Source organism: Phoxinus phoxinus (assembly GCF_949152265.1).
Source record: "Phoxinus phoxinus genome assembly, chromosome: 13".
Taxonomy (NCBI): Eukaryota; Metazoa; Chordata; class Actinopteri; order Cypriniformes; family Leuciscidae; genus Phoxinus; species Phoxinus phoxinus.
This window is the reverse complement of record NC_136888.1, coordinates 14,755,131-14,777,298: the sequence shown is the minus strand read 5'-3', so window position 1 is coordinate 14,777,298 and position 22,168 is coordinate 14,755,131. Positions and strand designations below refer to the sequence as shown.

Sequence of the window (22,168 nt, the reverse complement as noted above, 5' to 3'; positions counted from 1 at the left end):
TTTTTTTTTTGTTGGGTGAACTAACCCTTTAACGAAGAGTGTAAAGCAGGTATAGCTCACAACATGCATGGATAAGAAAAAAAAAAGGAAGGTATTTTTGAATTAAATTATTGGTGTCACAGGTTGTCGACGATTACAGAGAGATGTGTGGAGCATGACCAGACAGTCCTTGTTTTCCTATAGTAACCACAGCTGTGCCCACGCTGCATAGTAGGAGCAAGAAAGGACCATCGAGGAGGCAAACTATGCGCGCGCACGCACGCAGGCGTCTTCTGCGCCACCTGATTGGCTGAAGGTCCTGTCAATCACACCCTCGGTCCCCAGAGAATCCGCCTCAGCAACGCCATCATCTGTTACACTCAGCGACAGGAGCAGCCTGAGCCGTCAGGGCCAATGTTGTTATTTTCATAATTCACCGAGATTTTATTAATAGAAAAAGCTGTCTGCAAATGACCTATTTTCGATTCTCTCTTTGCGGTGAAATACAAAACACTTCAGGCGACCCCTCTCTTGGTAAGCATTTTTGATGGTCTTGCGTTTTTGATACACTTGGTGCAGCCGATTTGTATCCAATGGATATTGTGGTTAATGGAAATGTTGGGAGATGGAGGCATTATAACGCCAGTGCGAGCGGACTAGCCATAATGCGGTCGCTTTATCGGCCGCATGGTTTTTAGGGATGTTTAAGATCGAGCACGATCTGTGTTTTGTGTAGGGATGGTGTGATGCTTTGGCTCCGAAGCGCTCGTCTCTGGCAGCAGGATTGATGCGCAGCAGAAAAAGCCTTACGTGCACAATTGAATGGAAGAATAAGGCCTCTGTCACTAGACAGTAGTCATCTTATGTTAGAATGAAACCATACAATACCCCTTATCAGGGTTTACAATCTCCACACACACATGTTTGTTGTGTGACTTAACGTATTTTATTTTTAGTACAATCTGTCTATTTATGTTTTGATGGTTTTATGTCTATTTGAATGTATATGCAGTGGACCTCAGGCACAAAAAGCTATTTTCCCCTCTTATTGCTTGGTTTATGCATCCAGAATTATAAATACAGGGTTACATGGTCATGGAAAACCTGGTCAAATCTGGGTATTTTTAAACAGTCTGGAAAAGTAATAAACAGTCAAAAGTCATGGAATTGTTTCTAGTGTACATTTGTTTCTCTGGTTTTGCTTTGAGTGCCAGAAAGCCAAATCCTTCATTTAGCCGCATTCAAATCTTTTTGAGACTTACAACTAGGCTATAGTATAAATTTACACCTTAAATCCTCACAGCAACCTCTGTAAAAAATTGTTTGCCCAGTAATCATGAACAAAAAGTCATGGAAATTCATTGATGAAAAGCATGGGTGGTTTTATTCCTGACTGACTTAAAGGGCTATTTCACCCCAAAATTATTTTATCATATTAACCTACCCTCAAGTTGTTCCAAACCTGTATGAGTTTCTTTCTACTGCTGACCACAAAAGAAGATATTTTGAAGAATATGGGTAACCAAAGACCATGGTATTTATTTTTTCATACTATGAAAGTTAATGGTCAACTCTTTGGTTACCCATAAATACCGGTATCTTCTTTTGTGTTGAGCAGAAGAAGAAAATTCAAACAGGTTTGGAACAACTTTATGGTGAGTAAATGATGACAGAATTTTCATTTTTGGGTGAACCTTCCCTTTAAGACATGCTCTATGGTTTCATGAAATGTTTTTGTTGTGATGAGTATAAAAGTATGTAAACGTATGTGTTTGAAGAGATGTATTTGAATTTGCTATAAGGTCTGTGATTGAGACTTGAGAAACGTTTCTTTGTTCAACAAACGCATGGCTCTTTCTCCTGAATTCTGTTTTCTGCAGAAATGTGCAACTTATACAGAAATAAGTCCTTAAAGGGATAGTTCACCCAAAAATGACATTTCTGTCATCATTTACAGTACTCACCCTCAGATTATTCCAAACCTGTATGACTTTCTTTTTTCTGTTGAACACAAAAGAAGATATTTTGAAGAATGTTGGTTTTGGTAACCAGACAGTTGATGGCACCCCTTGACTTTTTTTTAATATAGTATTTTATTTCCATTCTATGGAAGTCAATGGCTAGCATCAACTGTCTGGTTACCAAAACCAACATTCTTTAACATATCTTTGTTCTTTAGTTCAACAGAAGAACGAAACTCATACAGGTTTGGAACAACATAAGTGTAAGTAATGATGACAAACTTTTCATCTTTGGGTGAACTATCCCTTTAAGTATTCCATATAGTTCCTTAAAAAGTCGTTTGCAAATAAAACAATGTCTTTGGCTTTTGTTTTGCTCACTCAGGCACAGGAGCAAATCGTAGATGTTTTCACCCCGTCTTTAATTGAATGGAATGCGAATACTCCACTGTGGTAGCCCAGTGCTCGCCTTGGTATGTTTATTGAATGTATGTTTTCATTTACTTTCTGCATGTGTTACATTTCAAATCTTCGGTCAAAACAAGCTACTCACATTTACGTGTTAATCATGATGTTCTGCAGAATAGAAAACTAGCTTTGGTAGCATAGTAGTTAAATGTGAATGTGACCAAATTATTATGCTATTTGATGCAAATAAGATTAAAGGGATGGTTCGGAGTAATTTCAACCTAGGGTCCTTTGCACCATGACCTCAAGCCAGACAACCCCCCCCCCACCTGTTTTTCCTTTGGTCGAACATGATTAAAGTTAGAGCTTATTTAGAGATATCAGCCGAATAGCTTAGTGCAGGCGCTAATGGATCCGAATGTTGTATCTCGTAAATGACCCCACTAATAATGCCCAGAATGGTACCAAACTTCTACAGTAGTACAAATAGGTTCTGTACTCATAAAACGAAGCATTGGAAAGTTTGTAAGTACATCAGGAGTTTATTTAAATAACACTTGCCTGATGGCGTATGCTACCGCTAACCTGGACGTCGAGGTCACTTCCGTGATTTGGGAAAAGCATATAAAAGTCCTGGCAGAAAGCGATGCATAAGTATGTAGTGTAATGACACCCAGTTCCAGGAATGGACTAGTTTTTTGTTGATAGTACCAGTTTGCAACTATTATTAGTTAACACTAAGTTGTCAACACTTCGGAAAAAAGAATAAAAAAAATTGGGATATACCAAAAAAAAACATTTCAGCAACACTGGCTGGTCGTGCAAGACTTTTACGGGCTTTTCCCAAATCACGGAAGTGACCTCGATGTCCGGTTTAGCGGTAGCATAAGCCATCAGGCAAGTGTTATTTAAATAAACTCCTGATGTACTTACAAACTTTCCAATGTTTGGCTCGAGGTCATGGTGCAAAGGACCCTAGGTTGAACTTACTCCGAACCATCCCTTTAAATGAATCAAAAATTCAGTGAATAGCTCATTTATTTGTTTTCACTGTAATTATACAGATTTGTTGTTGCTAAAAACCAAGATGAATCACTGGTCGAATTTATTATTATGTATGTCCCTTTCAAGTAATTACTTACTTTATTATTAGTATTTGTTTACTTCCAGTCAGTTGTTCTGAATATGAACCTGAACCTCGTCTTTAATATGGCTCACTTGATTAGATTCAAAAACCAATAAAATGTCAAACAGAGGTGAATATGTCATCGTGTCTGTTAATGAATGTTCATTTATGCTCTTTTCTTCACCACAAAGAATATAGATAATGGGCTGTGTGCAATGTAAGGACAAAGAGGCAACCAAACTCACGGACGACAGAGAAACTAGTGTCTCACAGCATGCAGGATATCGATATGGGGCTGATCCGACACCTCAGCATTACCCTAGCTTTGGAGTCACCACAATACCCAACTACAACAACTTCCATGCGCCTGTCAGTCAAGGAGTGACTGTGTTTGGTGGAGTGAACTCTTCTTCACACTCAGGAACGTTGCGATCCCGGGGTGGAACAGGTAAAATGAGGCACTTTACTGTTCTGGCACTCGGAACAGAAAGTGAAATATCTTCATCATGACATAAAAATAATCTTATTTATTACTCATTCTTAGTTTTATTGTGTCCATTGGATTGGTCCATATCATTCCAATTCAAAAAAAAAGTTTGTCTTCCTGGTTAAGTTTCTGAAACAACTTTTATTTTTGGCTGACATCACCAGGGCCTCTTAAGTTTTCAGCTCCTGGCTCCATTCTGGTATCAAGCATGCACATTTTTTGTGATCCAATCAAATTTGATGGATAAAATCAAGTCCTGGCCCACTGTTTTCTCATTGAATATCTTGTTTTATTTGGAAATATCTAGCAGAAGTAAAATGAGTTGTGAATACCGCATAATGTTCACTGTTTAAAATGTTTTCCTCAATCTTTTAAAAAATATCCCAACTATTTCTACTTTGGAGCACATTGTTGAGACATTGTAATATTTCTATATAACTATGTATTGTTTTAGTCTTTGTCAGTATGCTGATGTTATTTTTCACTTACTTTGCAGGAGTAACACTCTTTGTAGCACTTTATGATTATGAGGCAAGGTCAGAGGATGACCTCAGCTTCAGGAAAGGGGAAAAGTTCCAGATTCTAAATAGCACGTGAGTTTATAGAACATTTTATTTATAAAAAATGAAAGACTTTTCATTAGGATACTGCGGAACCCCGCACATGACATGCGGTGAAAAAATGTTTTTATTACGTAGCCACTAATGAAAAATTCGTTCCCATGACTTACTAATACGTCAGGAGTTTTACTAATTAATTCCCTCGTTTTAAGTAAATTATGTGCACAATATAATAATTTGTTCCCTTGTTTTACTAAATCGTGCGCACAATATAAAAATTTGTTCCCTCGTTTTACTAAATGGTGCGCACAATATAATATGTTTCTTCGGTTTGCTAAATCATGCACAGTGCACACAATATTATAATTTGTTCCCTTGTTTTACTAAATCGTGCACACAGTATAATAATTTGTTTTCTCGTTTTACTAAAATGTGCGCGCAATATAATAATTTGTCAATTTATTTGAGTTAAATCAAAGCGAGGGAATGAATAAGTACAACGTGGCCACGATTTACTAAAACGAGAAAAAATATTCTTAATTTGTGGTCATGATATATATATTTGTCTGCATGGCATGTGCAGGGCTCCGTTGGATACTGTTTGAAATATTAACATAAAATATTTTTCATGTACAGTAAAACTGTAAAAATGTGAAATCATTAAAAGCAGTACAACTGTTTTCTACTTTAATTTATTCTAAAATGTAATTTATTCCTGTGATGCGAATTTTCAGCATCATTACTCCAGTCTCCAGTCTCACATAATCCTTCAGAAATCATTCTAATATGCTGATTTGATGCTCAAGAAATATTTCTTATTAGCATCAATGTTGAAAGCAGTTTTTTGCTGCTTAATATCTTTGTTGAACCCGTGATGGATTCTTTGATCAATAGAAAGTTAAAAAGAACAGCATTAATGTGAAATATAAATATTTTGTTACATTATAAATGTCTGTCACAAAATCTTACCCCAAACTCATTACCTCTTGGGAACACAAGAATGGGATTTTATATGTGCATTATAGAACAGCCAGTTTCCTTCTACATAATTGAAACTTGACCCAGTAGAAATGTATTCATTGTTTATTTGTTCTCTTGCACCTGTTGCCATATATCAGGGAAGGAGACTGGTGGGAGGCCCGCTCTCTCACTACAGGTGGAACAGGATACATACCCAGTAATTATGTGGCTCCAGTGGACTCCATACAGGCAGAAGAGTAAGTTCAGTTTTAGTACCAAAATAGGCCAAAGTGAAATATAAATAGGAGGACTGTCTAGAAGAACAATGTCTGTTTCTTGCATTACTCTAAGAAGTATTTTCATTGGGCCAAGCACAATAATATAACTTTGTCATGTGGTCATACTGTTAACTAAACCAAACACTATGTATGCCTTTGTAGTTGGTATTTTGGAAAACTAGGCCGTAAAGATGCAGAGAGGCAACTGTTGTCGAATGGAAATCCCAGAGGCACATTCCTTATAAGGGAGAGTGAGACCACGAAAGGTAATTTTCCTTTGCCCAAACCCATTCACAGATACACTACCATTACCAAGTTTATGGTCAGTAAGATTTTTTTTAATATGAAAAGAAGTCTCTTATGTTCACCAAGGCTGCATTTATTTGATTAAAAACACAGTAAAAGCAGTAATACTGTAAAATATTGTTACAATTTCAAATAACTGTTATATTTTATTAGATTTTCTGCAGTTGTGCTACTTAGTATTTTTGTGGAAACTGTGATACATCTTTTCAGAGTTCTTTGAAGAATAAAAAATTCAAAAGATCAGCATTTATTTGAAATATAATTTTTTGTAACTTTATAAATGTCTTTGCAGTGACACTTTTGATCAATTGAATGCATCCTTGCTGAACAAAAGCATTCATTTATTTTAGAAAAAAACGTTCTGACTCAAAATATTTAAACGGTAGTGTACTTTAGTTAAAAGTTTTGCAAACTTTACATGCTCTCCTCTGAATTATTAACTGATATTTGAGACTCCTGTTCTATCCTAATATCCTGTTCACTCGTGTTTATTCCAGGAGCGTATTCCTTGTCCATACAGGATTGGGATGAAACTAAGGGCGATCACGTGAAGCATTACAAGATACGCAAGTTAGACAATGGAGGATATTACATCACCACTAGAGCTCAATTTGAAACTCTGCAGCAGCTTGTGCATCATTATTCTGGTAAGTCTGTATTCAATTCTAAATCTGAAAATGAATTGATCATAAATCATAACAGTACAAATACATGCTATTAATATCTCTGCATTCAGCCCGGGCTGCAGGACTCTGTTGCCGTTTAATAGTCCCGTGCCATAAAGGCATGCCCCGCCTCGCCGACCTGTCCGTCAAAACCAAAGATGTATGGGAGATCCCACGGGAGTCACTTCAGCTCATCAAACGATTGGGGAATGGACAGTTCGGAGAGGTCTGGATGGGTAAGAGATTAGCTTAACCTCATGCTCAATAAAAGAGTTTGATATTCATGCATTACTTATAATTCCAGGGGTATAAATCTAGGCCTGTCAGGGAGGCAGAGAACATTTCATCTTGTCAAAAGAAAGCCAGCTGTCTTGGAAGGATTTATGTGTGGTTCCTTTCAAGGGCTGTGTGACTCACTATGAAATCTCGTCTCTGCATGGCAGGCACTTGGAATGGCAATACTAAAGTGGCAGTGAAGACCTTGAAACCAGGCACAATGTCCCCAGAGTCGTTCCTGGAGGAGGCTCAGATAATGAAGAAACTGAGGCATGACAAGCTAGTGCAGCTGTATGCGGTCGTCTCTGAAGAACCCATCTACATTGTGACAGAATATATGAGCAAAGGTAGGATTTTGCAAACAGAAGTGCCAAAGGAAGGAAGCTCTTTTGAACTTTCTATTCTTCAAAGAATCCTTAAAAATCATCACAGTTTCCACAAATATATATTAAGCGGCAACTGTTTTCAACATTGACCATAGTAAGATATGTTTCTTGAGAACCAAATCAGCATATATGATTTCTGAAGTGACACTGAAGTAATGGCCACATTACTTTTTAAAATAATTCAAATAGAAAATAAGTATTTTATTTTTATATATATATATACATATATGGAGACTTCAGGTGCAAAAGCCGATATTAAGAGAATGCTCTCCACACATAGTATACATTCATTAAATACTTTCACTTCAAACCCGCTAAATCCCTGCCTCAGCCCATTCAGAAATTCCGGTTCGTTGGCAGAAACCTCTAAACGCCAATTTCCTTTGCCAGCAAAATCCTCTAAGTTTTCAGAACCAATCAGAAGATGCGAATCGAATCATATGATTTCAAAATGAATGACGACGGCGTGCGTATGAGCCAGCTTTCAATTATGGAGCTGCAAGTTTTTATTCTGTTTCAAGAGATTTTTAACTAAACAATAAGTTTAGAAGTTTATACTAGAAATTAACATTTTATGACTAATATCAGTTTAATGTTTACTGACTTAATGTACTTCTTAATGCACAAAATACTTAACAGTATAATTTTTTTATAGTTATTTATTTTATCTTTTTGATTTATTTTAATGCATCCTCATTTTATATTTATATATATATATTTCATATTGTATATATATTATTTATATTTTAAATATAATATAATACTGTTTATTTTGAGCAGTGTATATGGTGTAGTTAATGTATAACGTCTTCTATTTGTCTTCTGTTTGTTGTTATCCACTAAAGTGTGCTGTCATTTTGTGTCTTTATGGTTATACTGTGTGAATTATTTTTATTTCTATTTTTTTACTATATTTTTGAGCCTTTTACCTTTATTCAGAAAGGACAGTGAAGAGGGACTGGAGAGAGATAGGGTGGGATCGGGAAACGACCGCGGGTCACTTTCGAACCTGGGTCCCCTGTGAGCACTTGGACCTGAATAGGATACGGACGTGGCAGGAGTGATTTTGCAACTCTTTACTATGTCTTGTCCAAAGAGGTGGACTTAGAGGTTTTTGCAACAATAGCACACGTGGACTTGCTGGTTTGCCGCAATAGACAATCAAATTCGTTAAATATCAATGAATAAGTTATTTTTTTATTTTTTATTTTTTTAAATAATGCATTTTAATAGCGGACTAATAACCTTTCATTGCCATTATTGACATTACTGAATAAAAAGCCTGAAAAAAAAATGCTCCTTTAAAAAAAAGAAAGTCAGATGGACTTAGCGGTATTTGCATCTGAAGTCTTCATATATATATATAGAAGTTTTGCTTCGTTTGATGTTGAAGGTTTGTTCACACATATTTTGATGGACTTTCAGGAAGCCTGCTGGATTTCTTGAAGGATGGTGAAGGACGTGGGCTTAAATTGCCAAATTTAGTTGACATGGCTGCTCAGGTTTGTAAAATGTTTTGATACCCTTAATCATTAAAGGTATCTGGTATCTGTAAGCGCTTACCTAACCCCAGGACATTTAAATATGTCATTGCTTGCACACTCCTCTTTTAGGTTGCTGCAGGCATGGCTTACATTGAAAGGATGAACTACATCCACCGAGATCTGCGGTCTGCCAATATACTTGTTGGTGATAGCTTAGTGTGCAAGATTGCAGATTTTGGACTGGCCAGACTAATAGAGGACAATGAATACACAGCACGACAAGGTGAGGTATACGACTCCAAATCAGGCTTAGCTACTCTGTCTTTATAGGTAGTTAACCCCTCTATGGTTTCCTTCTCTTTACACTTCACACCACTGACCATCAAAAAAAAAGTACAACAAACTTTAATATTGGACTTAATCAGATCAGAGTTTATAAAAACCATTAATATGCTGTTTTTAAGTCATATGATACTCGGTTTTCTCTGCAAGATGTGAAAGTGCTTTTTTAATTGCTAAAAAAAATTGTTCACATATCACAGACTAACATAGTTTTACAGTTAACTAAAAAAATATTGATGTTACCATATGGCAAATGTTTACTGTGGTTGTTATTTATTAATTAATTGAAAGTGTAAATAGCAATACAATAGTTTTTATGCATAGAAACACAAGTATTTCTGTTTCATTTGTTCATTAAAAAATATAATTAATATACTGTATATATATTTGAAAAAATTTGTTTGTAGGGGTTCGAAATGAATAAATGTATTAATTCATAAGATAATTTTTGTATAATTTTTTTTTAGCATGGTTTGTTCCCATGTAGGAACATTTTCATTTACCATTCAAAAGTAATTGAGATGACGTGGCCATTTAGGTCATATAATATATGACTGAGCAGTGTCTTATCTACTAATGTTTGTTTCCTTATGCACGTATTCAACAGAGTTAAATCTGCAATTTCCCTGGGAACATTGCCCAGTTCACAAGTAGGCCACATTTCGAGATCAGATCCATAAATCCAGTGTTCCGTTTTAGGTGCCAAGTTCCCAATCAAGTGGACGGCTCCAGAGGCAGCACTCTATGGAAGGTTTACTATCAAGTCAGATGTGTGGTCGTTTGGAATACTACTCACAGAGCTGGTCACCAAAGGACGCGTACCCTATCCAGGTGAGATCCGATGGTGGAAGGAACATTCCTAAATCATTAACACTGACAGCAACTGACAAAAATGATCTGAATTTGTTAATTTTCATTGAAAGTTTGATGCAAGACAAATTCTTAAAGGGATAATTTACTCAAAAATTAGAATTCTGTCATCATTTACTCACACATATGTCATTCCAAACCTGTATGAACACAAAATATGTCTCAATGTCTCCTTAGTTATTACCTAACTTTTCTCAATCCAAATGAATCCAATCTGATTCTGAAAGTTCTGTTTATATGAACCCTAAATTCTGCAATCGTATTCATATATTCGTTTACATGTATTCTGAACAAAACTTCAGCGCATGCGCACTGCCCATCGCTACATTCAGAACGATAAACCCTCCACGATAATGTCACTGATCTACCATGAGTATGTATTTTTTTGTCATTTTTGCCTTGATGACATATCTAAAAAGAATGTTGACATATTTGTCAGAAGAGGATATATTTTTTTAATCAAATATTTAGTCTCCTCCACTGACCAGTTCACAAGCTCTAAATAAACGCTCATGCACGTTCATAAGATGTAAAACGTTTGTAAACCTCAGATATCTTATTATAAAAGGGCTATGGTAAACATACGCAGCACTGCGCAAAGTATTTTTGAATATGATTGAGAGAATATTTTAATTCAAGCGTTTACATTCTTATTTTTGAGCAAATTATTTAAGGTCTACTCTACACCACTCTTTTAACCCGATTGAAATTTTATTCAGATAAAGCTCATTCGGATCGATGGAGGTGTTTACCGAAGCCAAAAAATCCCAATAACGGCAGTTGAGGTGGAGCCGCGGTATAAAGGTCCCGCTCCAGCAGACTCAATCGCAAGCACAGCTGTCAATCAAATAAATAACCAAAAAACAAACTTATTAGAAAAAGAAACACTTGAACATACGTCTGGGTGATAAGAACTACCTAAAATGACAGAAACCAAGTTTGGAAACAAAATTATTTAAAGTGTAATTAAATTTTTTTTGCATCCCATTCAATTACCGGTACATGGAGTGGGTGGGTTTATGACCTATACTGCAGCCCGCCACCAGGGGGCGATTGAAATGCTTTGGCTTCATTTTTCAGGACGTGTGCGGCACACTCTTTTACATGAATCCTTTTTAATCTGATTGAGCCATCATTCTGATTATTAAAGGATTATTTGAGTGCATGCAAAAGTTGGACCCCATAGGCTTGCATTGTATGGACAAAAACAGTTGAAAGTTAGAAAGTTTGGAAGGTTTTCGGGTGATCTATCTATCTTTAAAAGAATTCATAAATTAATGAAGTACAACACAGCATCATACAGGAATTTAAGGGCCCCACAACTTTTTTTTCTCTCAGTTAAAGAGCACATGCTTTGCATTTGTCCCTCAGGCATGAACAACCGGGAAGTCTTGGAGCAAGTAGAGCGTGGTTACAGGATGCCCTGCCCCCAGGACTGTCCCAGCTCCCTGCATGAGCTCATGCTCCAATGCTGGAAGAGGGACCCCGAGGAGCGGCCCACCTTTGAGTATCTGCAAGCCTTCCTGGAGGATTACTTCACTGCCACTGAACCACAGTACCAACCCGGGGACAACCTCTAAACACATTGCTCCAGAGTACAGAGAGCGCCACAAAAGACTGCCCTTCAAAAGACTGATCGAAAGAGCGTTTGATAAGAAAAGCTTCCAGGTTTTGTGCCATCTCAATGACCCAATATCTGACACAATCCATCTTCCATCGAACAAAGGACATGCAATCGCATTATATCTGTCAGTAAAGCCAAAAATAGTGTTCTGTGGAGAGACATCAGTCATGAATAATGATACGAATGGCTTGTTTGTATGTAGTGTAAATAGTGTGTTTAGTTTTCCCTTGTATTTGGCTTGTTTTATTACTTTTTATAATGCTGTTTTGCGTTTTTATCCAGGCCGAGAAAGAACCGACGCTGTGAGGAAAGCATGAACAGACGCGGCATCAAACATTTTCAAATTCACAATGATTCTGGAAATCATTCCTAGACACTTCCAGTGGGATGTTGAACAGCCTCTTTTAAACATGAAAGGAAATCTGTCAATTGTATATTAAATTAACCGTACGTGTCAAAACACTCCCGTTTTGCATAGGTAGCATTTCTGACACATTATAGTGACTTTCACAGAGGGTAATGATGTCCGCACTGGTTTTAGTGAGTTTGCTGGGCCTAATTATTTTGCACCTGCTTTTAGCAAGCGCTCAGTGTCTCTCTTTTGTTTTCTGCTTCTTAGAATGAGTGCATTTTCTATTTAGTCACTTTGGATTAACAATAGAGCAATGTATGTATCAGAATAGTATGAGACCAAGTGGGCATTATGCTTGACCATACTGGCATCTTTCCTGCAAATAAGATAAAATGACTGCTAACATCCTTGTGAGAGAAAATAAAAGGAGTCCATTAAATGTATCTCACAATATCATGCATTATAAAATAACACGACTAAATACGTAGAGAAATATTATAAAATGGTAGAATTCCACTCGAGATAACTCATTGCTGGTCTGCTTTGTTTTTGCCCCTCATGATAAAATGATACGTATGTCTGAATATTCATTATTGGGTCATTCTTTACTTTTTGTCACATTTAAGAAGGGACAGACCTCTCAGTAAACATACTTACTGTAAGTCAACGATACTTTCACATATTCTCATTGCGACAATATCGGCATGAGCCATTTTGCAAGAGCAGTTATTCACCTACTGTTTAAAAACTATTCAGTGTTAATTTCAGCCAATATTTTGGAAAGAATAATGTGTTCAAACGAGGGCTGCTTTTATCAGGGCCTATGATTTAAATTATGTACTGTCTGCTCTGCATTTGTGTTAAAATCCAACCTTATAATTTTCACATTTATTTTTGTACCATCTATGTTTGGATTAATTCATAAATATTGTGTTTATTTAATTTCTTTGTTTCATTTATGCACAAACATTTTTAGAATAAAGTGTCATTTAAATCCATTTCTCCTTTCATTTTTTTCCACCTGACATCCAATTTTAATTGATTTTTTATTTTTTTTGTTAAGATTGGGAGGTACTCCAAGGTTCTCTAGATTTTAAAAATGTTATCACAATTTTAAACTTTTAGATTGAACATTTATGCGAAAAAGTGGTCATATTGATATACTACTTAATTCATATTGATGCATTAACACATTTTAGATGATAAAACAGTAAATATAATGACACTTTCTGGCTGTCAAACGTTAGTGGCCACTTTGCTTGGTATTTTATTATTTAATATTATAAGTTTGTGTTAATTACATAAACTCTTGTCAATCAAAAGTTTCGGGTTGGTAAATTTTTTTTATTGTTTCCGAAATGTTATGCTGAACAAGGCTGCATTTACCTGATCAAAAACGCAGTAAAAACAATAGGCCTACTGTGAAATAATATTATGATGCCTGTACGTGCTGTCGGAATTATCGTAAATACTAGTTTCCTAGTTAAAAAAATTGGACAAGAACATCCTCTCAAGTTGAATGTGATGAGCTCGTAATCACAACATCAGAAGTGGGAAGTAGGCGATTTCCAATAGCACGTGAAGGCAGCATTTTAGTGTCACATGTTGAAGAAAATCATTAAGTGCTCAAGAAACATTTATTATTATAAGTGTTGAAAACAGTTGTGCTGTTTAATATTTTGTGGAAACTGTTATAAAGCTCAAAAGAACTACATTTACTTTAAAGTTTTGTTTTTTGTTTTTTTACTTTGTAAAAGTCACTTTTGATCAATTAGTCCTAAATGCATCCTTGCTGAATACGAATATTAATATATATATATATATATATATATATATATATATATATATATATATATATATATATATATATATATTTAAGCTTACCCCAAACTGTTGAACAGTAAAGTATATTTTAAAATGTGTGTATCATTTTAATCAATTAAACAATTATATGTTTGCAAGCAGGCAGCAACATGTCTGTGCTCATCTCCATATTGCTGCCATCTTCAGCAATGCAATTCTGTAATTCCCTTCGTGTCCAGTGGAGGGCCACTGCAATCCAGCCAAAACATGTCGATCCGTGCCACAGATCCACAGATCCACATCTCAGCTAGTTTGTTCCCTATAGTTAAAAATAGGAGTAATGCCTTTATATTTCAGATCTGTTCTACGAAACCACTAATGAAACCATATGCAGTGAGGTTTAAATAAAGAGTGTTAATTGGAAGCATGAATCATTTAAAATAAAATGTAATAGATCTCATTTAGTCTGAATTAAATAAACACTTTTGGAAACAAATTATTGGGTAAAGTAGCCTACTATTATGCTACTATGCAGCAATGTCGTTGATGGCACATGCATTAAATGAATGACATGATGTGAAATACCAAAAAGCAATGACTTTACAGTCTGTGAACATGCAACTGTCAACTTCTCTTTTGCTCCCAGTAGTTCACACCCCCTACCGCCTAAAAAGGCAAGAGAGAGTGCAACTGGTAAACCCTACACGGTCTAAGAATAAACCAGGCTTGCAATGGATAAGGTTACCTTGAAGCACCCCAGCACTTTTCCCGTCCCACACCCATGTGAGGCACCAATAACACGGGCTAAATTACCAGCACCTATTTGCTGCCTGAGCCTGAACTCCCCTGTTTATGTCCCTTACCTAACATCCCATTCTCCCACAGCCACGATCCCAAATCCGGCACTTTGAAAGCCCTCATCCCACTTTTCTCACAAGATTGTGAGGTTTCACCCCTGGATTGGATGGGGACGACAAAGAGGAACATCATTTAATGAGTTGGATTTAACATCAACTGGGTGAAACCGGCAAAATAAGATTACACAAGCAAAATCAAAGGACATTCAGCCGAAGAACCACCAGAAATACACCATGGCTCAGGCAACTAAAGGTACTGCAGGTTTTACTCATGATCTCTTGCATTAGAATGACAGGCAGAGCTTAAAAATACACAAAAATACATATTTCAGAATACTAAAACATGGAATAATAAAACACTGAACCACAATAAATGCTGTTGTGATGATATAAAACTGAACTAACAGCTCAGTTGATCTTAATGTTTTGATTTAATCTGTTGAAACAAATATGCTGTACTCATAACATGTATATAGCCAGAACATTTTCAAGACTAATACAGAGAAGAGAAGTCTATAATTAACTCACATTTATCCATATCCTTTGAAGTGTGTAGATTTATAGATTTATGAACTTTATTGGTGATTCAAAAAATAGGTTTCATGCAGAGCAATGCTTAAACGAACACACATTCACCACCATTCAAAGGTTTTATATTTATAGATATCTTTTTTTAAAGAAATTAATACCATTTATTCAGCAAGGATTCTTTAAATTGATCAAAAGTGACAATTTAATACCATAAAAGATTTATATTTCAAATAAATGCTGTTCTTTCAAACTTTCTATTTTATCAAAGAAATTCTAAAAAAAAAAAAAAAAACATTCAAAACATGATTCCTCAAAAATATTAAGCAGCACAACTGTTTGCAAAATTGATAATAATACGAAATGTTTCTTGGGCAGAAAATCAGCATATTAGCATGATTTCTGAAGGATCATGTGACACTAAGGTCTGGATCATGATGCTGAAAAAACAGTCATTTAATAATATATCACAATATTACTGATTTTATTGTATTTTTGATAACAATTAATTAATTGGTGAGCGTAAAGACTCCTTTCAAAAATCACACTGACCCCAAACTTTTGAACTTAGTGTGTCATATTTTGGTGAATCGGCAAACATGGTTGATATTTGCAATGACAATTACAATATTAAGACTTTTGGTTAGATAGTTTCTTTGTTTAGTTCATGATGTCATTAAACTCAAGCAGCAGAGAGAAAATAACACAAGATGGAGAAGTGTCTAGACTGCACTTAACGTAGGAGAACAGCTGCAACAAATTTCAGTTTGTCATTATGGTTCTGCATTTATAGACATGAAAAAATATGTAGACATAGTCAATAGAATAGATTAATACCATAGGCATGTAGCAAGCAACCTATGGGTAACATTTTCTCCTGTGTGACATTCAGGAGCAAGCATTTCCAACGTTTGCTATTAGACCGGTATAGACTATGTGTAAAATTAATGCATGTGACTCCAGGTCCAGTGAAGTCCATCCCTCCCACTGCTGTAGATGCTCCGGCTAGGGCAGTGCATCCAGCCACTCTTACGGCCCGGAGCCATGGAGTTTTACGAATTATGAATCGCCCGGCACAATGGGTTGTCATCCTCACACTTCTGACCTCTTGGTCAATAGCAGGTGTTGTCATGTTCGACTTTGTCAGTGACGATCAGATTGCAAGTGAGTTTTAAATAATTTTCACAGTTCCTATTTTATTCACTTGTGCTGATATTTGATTTGTTGGCTTCACTCTAAATTGTTTTCCTCTAGGCATCCAGGATTTTGGCTCTGATCCAGTGTTAGCAGTGAACAAGGCCATTGAAAGCATTGAAAACAAGATATACCACATGAATGATGTGTTTAATGATGCCCATGGTATGATTTCATAGTGCACAACTAGTTTCTTTTAGTAGCTATAATTTGCAGATTTTTAAATTTGGTTATTTGTTACTGATGGAATAGTTTAGCCTATTCCTTTCAGTGTAATTACAATGGCTAAAGCTTTCAGTCCTCAAAAACAATTAAAGCTCATCATACAAGTAGTCTAAATGACTATAGCGTGCTATATTTAAAGTATTCTAAAGGTATACAGTAGCTTTGTGTGGGAAACAGACCGTCATTATTTACATTTACATAACTAATCTTTAACACGAGCATCAGATCAATCGATTCGCGAACGATTCAGACCGTTTCAACCGATTCGCTAAACAAATATTCAACTCAAAAGAATGATTCATTCTTGAAGCGGCCTTGGGCCTTGTCACGTGAACGCGCCAATGAATGAGAGCGAAATGAGGCGGAAGCCAGAAAATAATGACTTTGATTTTGATCTCTTCCTCACACAAAAATATAATTTGGCTTGAAATATAGCGCGGGAGTCATACAGACCACTTTTTGACACTTTTACGATGCTTGTTTGAAAGCCAATTTCATTGTAATTGCATGCAAACGAGTAAACTTGCTTTGTGGAAGAATAAAATCTTGTTTCGAAGACATGCGGTGAGTAGCCTAAATAATGACAGTATTTTCATGTTTGACTAAGCCATTCTTTGCGTTTGCGCGCTCTCTCTCTCTCTCTCTCTCTCTCTCTCTCTCTCTCTCTCTCTCTCTCTCTCTCTCTCTCTCTTTCTTTCTATAGGCCTATCCCTATATATATTATTTGTTGATTTTTTTAATAGTTTTTTTTTTTATGCCATTCTCTCTTCTCTTGTATTTGGAATACAGAGTACATCACAGAAATAATATTCAATCCGATGAAAGCTATTAATTTAGCTGCTGATTCATCCATTTCTTATCTGACAGGAATATTTAGTGCCGATGGTATGTAAATATATTCATTTATGTCCTTAAAAAATATTCATAAGCAGTTTAAAACACAATTTATTTAGCATAGGCTTATTATATTAGGCTATATTTAATATGTTGTTTTCCTTACAGGAGATACAGTAATCACTGAAACAGTGAAATATAGTGGCACTGTATTGGATGAGGTTACAGAATGGATCAGATCGCCAGTGGACTACTTATTCCACTTATTTGAAGGTACTTGCATTACTGATCATGCAGAAATATGTGTCCGTTGTTGTTTTTGAAGCTGACATGCAATCAGAGACTCGTGTACAACAACTCAAGAACATGGTAAAAAATAAATTATTAGGTATATTTGAGCATGCCAGATGCACCATTCATTGTCTGTTTAATGCTTTCTGCATAGACATCCTGAATATATTGCTTGCTCCAGTGGATATGGTCAGTCGAGCTGTTGTGCAAATTTTAAGTGGGATCAAGACCATTACACAGTATCTTTCAACCATGTTCGGGGGCACTGAAGGTACCGCAAAGGACCAACATTGATTCTTCTCATAATTTTATATAGCCTATACACTCATAATATCTATATCATCTATAAGGTGCATCTTGTCACCGTGTGAATTCCCAAAATAAGCACTGATCCTCTGCATTTGGTCAGATTGTTTATTTTCTGACTTTTTTTATTATTATCAGGGGATACAGGCATCACTGAAACAGTGAAACTTGGTGGCACTGTATTGGATGAGGTTACAGAATGGATCAGATCCCCAGTGGGCTACTTATTCCACTTTTTTGAAGGTACCTACATTGTTGTTGTTCTGAGGGGTGACATGCAATCAAAACCTCATGATGTGCTCTAACTCAGTACATGTTTCAATCAACATTTGAAATTGCCACTGATTCCATCCATAAAGAAATGATTAGTCATATTTGAGCGTTTCAATGAACCATGATTTCAGCTGCTCATGCCAGAGTCACTAATTTCTGTTTAATGCTTTCCATGCTGCATAGACGTCCTGGATGTAGTGATCATTTATCCAACAGACATGGCGAGTGAAGCAGTTCTGCAAGTTTTAAGTTGGATCAGGACCATTTTTTCAACCATATTCGGAAACCTTGAAGGTATTCTCACATTAGTTTAGACATTTAGTGATATAATTACTCTACTGTTTAAAAGTTTGTGATCAGTAAGATATTGTTTTATTTGCATAAGCTTCACAAATGTTTTCAACTGTGATAAGAAATGTTTCTTGAGCACCAAATCTGCATATTGTAATGATTTCTGAATGATGACGTGACACTGAAGACTTGAGTAATGATGCTGAAAATTCACAGAAATAAATTACATTTTAAAGGGGTCATCGGATGCCCATTTTCCACAAGTTGGTATGATTCTTTAGGGTCTTCATGTAAAGTTTGTACTGGCGCAATATGGCTGCTGTCGCATCATCCAAGTGGATGCTGCACATTGGTGGTGGTTGAGGAGATTCCCCCCCTTCTATGTAAAGCGCTTTGAGGTCTCAGAAAAAGCGCTATATAAACGTAACAAATTATTATTATTATTAATTATATGCAAACACCATATAAAAGTGAATTTTGCATCCGATGACCCCTTTTGGTGAGCATAAGAGACTTCTTTAAAAACTCCTTCGGACCTCAAACTTTTGAACGGCAGTGTGTGTGTGTGTTTGTGTATATATATATATATATATATATATATTAGGGCTGTCAAAAGATGAATCGCGATTAATCGCATTCAAAATAAAAGTTTGTGTTTACATAATATATGTGTGTGTACTATGTATAATTATTATGTATATATAAATACACACACAAGCATGTATATATTTAAGTTTTTTTTATATTTATATATAAAATATTTATATATAATATAAATGTATATACAGTATATAAATGCAAATATTTCTTAAATATATACATGAATGTGTGTGTATTTATATATACATAATAATTATACACAGTACACACACATATATTATGTAAACACAAACTTTTATTTTGAATGCGATTAATCGTGATTAATCTTTTGACAGCCCTAATATATATATATATATATATAAATAAAAGATCAAATAAATGCACCTTGTCAATATTTCAGCTTGGTTTCCCAAAATGAGCACTGATCCCACGGAACTGGCTGAAATTGTTGTAGAGGAGGCCACAGACGTAAAGAACACTGTCTCTAATTACCTCTCCAGTCTCTTTGCAGGGGACGAAGGTATTGTTCATTTATCCTCTCAAAACATTTAATCTGTCTTTTTTGCCAACACAATTTTAATTTGTGTTATATTATGTCTTTTCCCCAGCTGGTATTTCTGACATTAGCTTTGATCCCATGAAAGTTGTCACAGACACTGTTGAGGAGTTTACTGACAGAAGGGATATGTTGCTGGCCTACCTATCAAACATGCTCATGGAAGACAAAGGTATCCATATTATTAAGTATATCACAATTCTATGCTTGTATCTAAAAAATAAAATTGTCTTTAAATATCCCTATTGTTCTCTGTTTCAGATGAAACACCACAAGTAATAAGACGAAAAGGTTTGTGTCAGTATTAATTTACTTGTTGCCGCACTATGAAACTTCGGCCTATTTATTGCCATCTGTTCTGTTGAAACATAAAGTTGCATGTTGCATTACAATGTTTCTTTGCTTTGACAATGGGTGAGTTCCCAGAAGACTTACTGTTTAAAAAAAAAAAACAATTATATATATATATATATATATATATATATATATATATATATATATATATATATATATATATATATATATATATATATATATATATATATACACACTTTTTTATTTTTAAACAAACAATGTTCCTAAATCTTCTCCAGGAGAATTTCTGCCACCTATGGCAAAAGGTTAGTAACTGCACATTCTTTCATTTACATAAAAGCTATAGATTAACACCAAAACTAACTTTAGTACTCAAACCTGATCACTACTAAAACAGCATTGAAAAACTTAATAAACAGGACTTTTAACTTGGAAACGAGAGCATGTGAAAAGGTGTTTTTTATGTAACATATGCAAGATCTTGAATTGACTAAAATGATATAGTTTCCTGACTCGTCGTCATCCCATATACATTCATCTTTATGCCGAGTTTTGTTGTGTCTTACCACGTTTACGCCCATTAATTAGAGCATTTAGAAAACGGTGTTATAGGTTATGTAATATGGCGCATGAAATGGTCCTGCATGACTGCATACAGGGATGATTGTAATTTATATTTTCTGTCTGTACTATAGTGTGAATGTTAATGTCCTGCACTCTCTCTCACACAGTACTTCATATTATGTACTTTATATTATGTAAAAGTGCTTGCATTTACTTTCTCGAGAATGTTTTAAAAGAAGGTGCATGACATATTTACCAAATACAAAAATAAAAAGTTTTATGTCAAATGCATTTCTTGCTGTTTGATTTCCCGCCCCCTTCGTGCGGTGTAGTGCGACGTCTAACCTTCTGTGATACATTCGTCAGTTGATATTCACAAACATAAAGCATGTAGGAGTTCTTACCACCACAGGTATGGGACATGTTGCAAGAATATTGTGACACTCACAATATTAATGCCCTGAGATTTTAAGCTGAGGTTGTGGAAAGAAAAATCATTTTAATTTGGAGTCGCTCCGCTGAACTCCTGAACTGAAAAAATTTATACCTTCAATGCAATGCAAGTCACGTTCAATTAAAGCGTCTAAAATCGCATACATCTAAATGTTAAAAAGAGTCACAAAATATAAGTATTGAGTTTTGAAGAAAGGGTTAAAAATGGTTCAACTGAAGTTTTTTGTCAGGGTGCAACATGTGCATACTGTCACGGTCATCATTGTGATGTAATGAGTGTAACCAAATTTCCAATCAGAACAAACTGTAATGTCTCGTCCGTAAATTGCTAAATGTGTTTTTATCTGCAAATTGAGCTCAATTCTGTCATAAACCTGAATTGAAAAATGACTTCATGAAACAGTTGCAGAAATACTAGGCAGAAAACAGGACCCTACCTATGCTGCCTACATTGCTATGAGATCCACAGTGAAGGAGACAGACAGCACTAAACAGGAAATAGAAGAGGTTGAGGAGGAACATGGTGAGGTGGAAGCTGCTGAAGATAAAACTGAAAAAGCTCAAGCTATCCTGGACGTTACTGAGGAGGAAGAAACGTCTGAGGACCACACTGATATCACAGCTGAAGACGCTACGGAGGAGGGAAAAACTACTGGAACAGTTGAAGAGACTGCAGATGTTATAGACGAGAAACCTTCTTATATACCAGAAGTTATAGATGAGGAAATACAATCGGAAAAGATTGAAGATATTTCTGGTTTTGCTGCGGATGAATCAACCAAAATGACCTCTGATGCTTTAGACAGTGACGATATTTCAGATGTTGTTACAGAGGAGGAAGAAGTTACTGAAATGGTTGAAGATATTGGAGATGTTACAGAGGTGGAACCGTCTGATGTGCCAGATGTCATAGATGAGGAAACAGCAACTGAAAAGATGAAAGATATCTCTGATTTTGCAGAGGATGAATCAACTGAAATGACCTCTGATGCTTTAGATGTGAAGGACAGTGAC

At 35.7% G+C, this 22,168-nt stretch overlaps 2 protein-coding genes across 52 annotated transcripts in view; both read left to right on the top strand.

Moving 5' to 3' along the window:
* Window positions 1–207: 207 nt before the first annotated feature.
* fyna (FYN proto-oncogene, Src family tyrosine kinase a) lies at window positions 208–13,382 on the top strand. Of its 2 annotated transcripts, none has more exons than XM_079631880.1 (13): window positions 208–513; window positions 2,326–2,413; window positions 3,666–3,922; window positions 4,458–4,554; window positions 5,640–5,738; window positions 5,922–6,025; window positions 6,563–6,712; window positions 6,802–6,966; window positions 7,174–7,353; window positions 8,818–8,894; window positions 9,006–9,159; window positions 9,918–10,049; window positions 11,460–13,382. In XM_079631880.1, the coding sequence occupies exons 3-13, from the start codon at window positions 3,676–3,678 to the stop codon at window positions 11,666–11,668; spliced, it is 1,614 nt and encodes a 537-aa protein (XP_079488006.1). In that variant the 5' UTR covers window positions 208–513; window positions 2,326–2,413; window positions 3,666–3,675; the 3' UTR covers window positions 11,669–13,382. The 2 variants fall into 2 exon arrangements, with proteins under 2 accessions (XP_079488006.1, XP_079488007.1); XM_079631881.1 differs by having other exon boundaries at window positions 320–513; window positions 2,326–2,428.
* A 1,246-nt stretch (window positions 13,383–14,628) lies between these two features.
* The window catches only part of LOC307008820 (uncharacterized protein), a 48,086-nt gene continuing 40,546 nt past the window's right edge, over window positions 14,629–22,168 (top strand). For all 50 annotated transcript variants that reach the window (XM_079632032.1, XM_079632031.1, XM_079632019.1 and 47 more), the window contains exons 1-12: window positions 14,629–14,977; window positions 16,216–16,416; window positions 16,507–16,611; window positions 17,461–17,556; window positions 17,674–17,778; window positions 17,951–18,067; window positions 18,241–18,345; window positions 18,559–18,669; window positions 19,667–19,786; window positions 19,875–19,994; window positions 20,084–20,113; window positions 20,416–20,442. In XM_079632032.1, coding sequence (XP_079488158.1) covers window positions 14,959–14,977; window positions 16,216–16,416; window positions 16,507–16,611; window positions 17,461–17,556; window positions 17,674–17,778; window positions 17,951–18,067; window positions 18,241–18,345; window positions 18,559–18,669; window positions 19,667–19,786; window positions 19,875–19,994; window positions 20,084–20,113; window positions 20,416–20,442 — 1,156 coding nt within the window. In that variant the 5' untranslated portion in view covers window positions 14,629–14,958. The remainder of the gene's footprint in view (window positions 14,978–16,215; window positions 16,417–16,506; window positions 16,612–17,460; window positions 17,557–17,673; window positions 17,779–17,950; window positions 18,068–18,240; window positions 18,346–18,558; window positions 18,670–19,666; window positions 19,787–19,874; window positions 19,995–20,083; window positions 20,114–20,415; window positions 20,443–22,168) is intronic.

What these genes read in the sequence shown, in the direction of transcription:
- fyna (XM_079631880.1), top strand. Translation starts at nt 3,676, where the DNA reads ATGGGCTGTGTGCAATGTAAGGACAAAGAGGCAACCAAACTCACGGAC. An exon ending in GTTCGGAGAGGTCTGGATGG is followed by an intron (nt 6,967 to 7,173) that starts GTAAGAGATTAG and finishes TCTGCATGGCAG; the next exon opens with GCACTTGGAATGGCAATACT. An exon ending in GACAGAATATATGAGCAAAG is followed by an intron (nt 7,354 to 8,817) that starts GTAGGATTTTGC and finishes ATGGACTTTCAG; the next exon opens with GAAGCCTGCTGGATTTCTTG.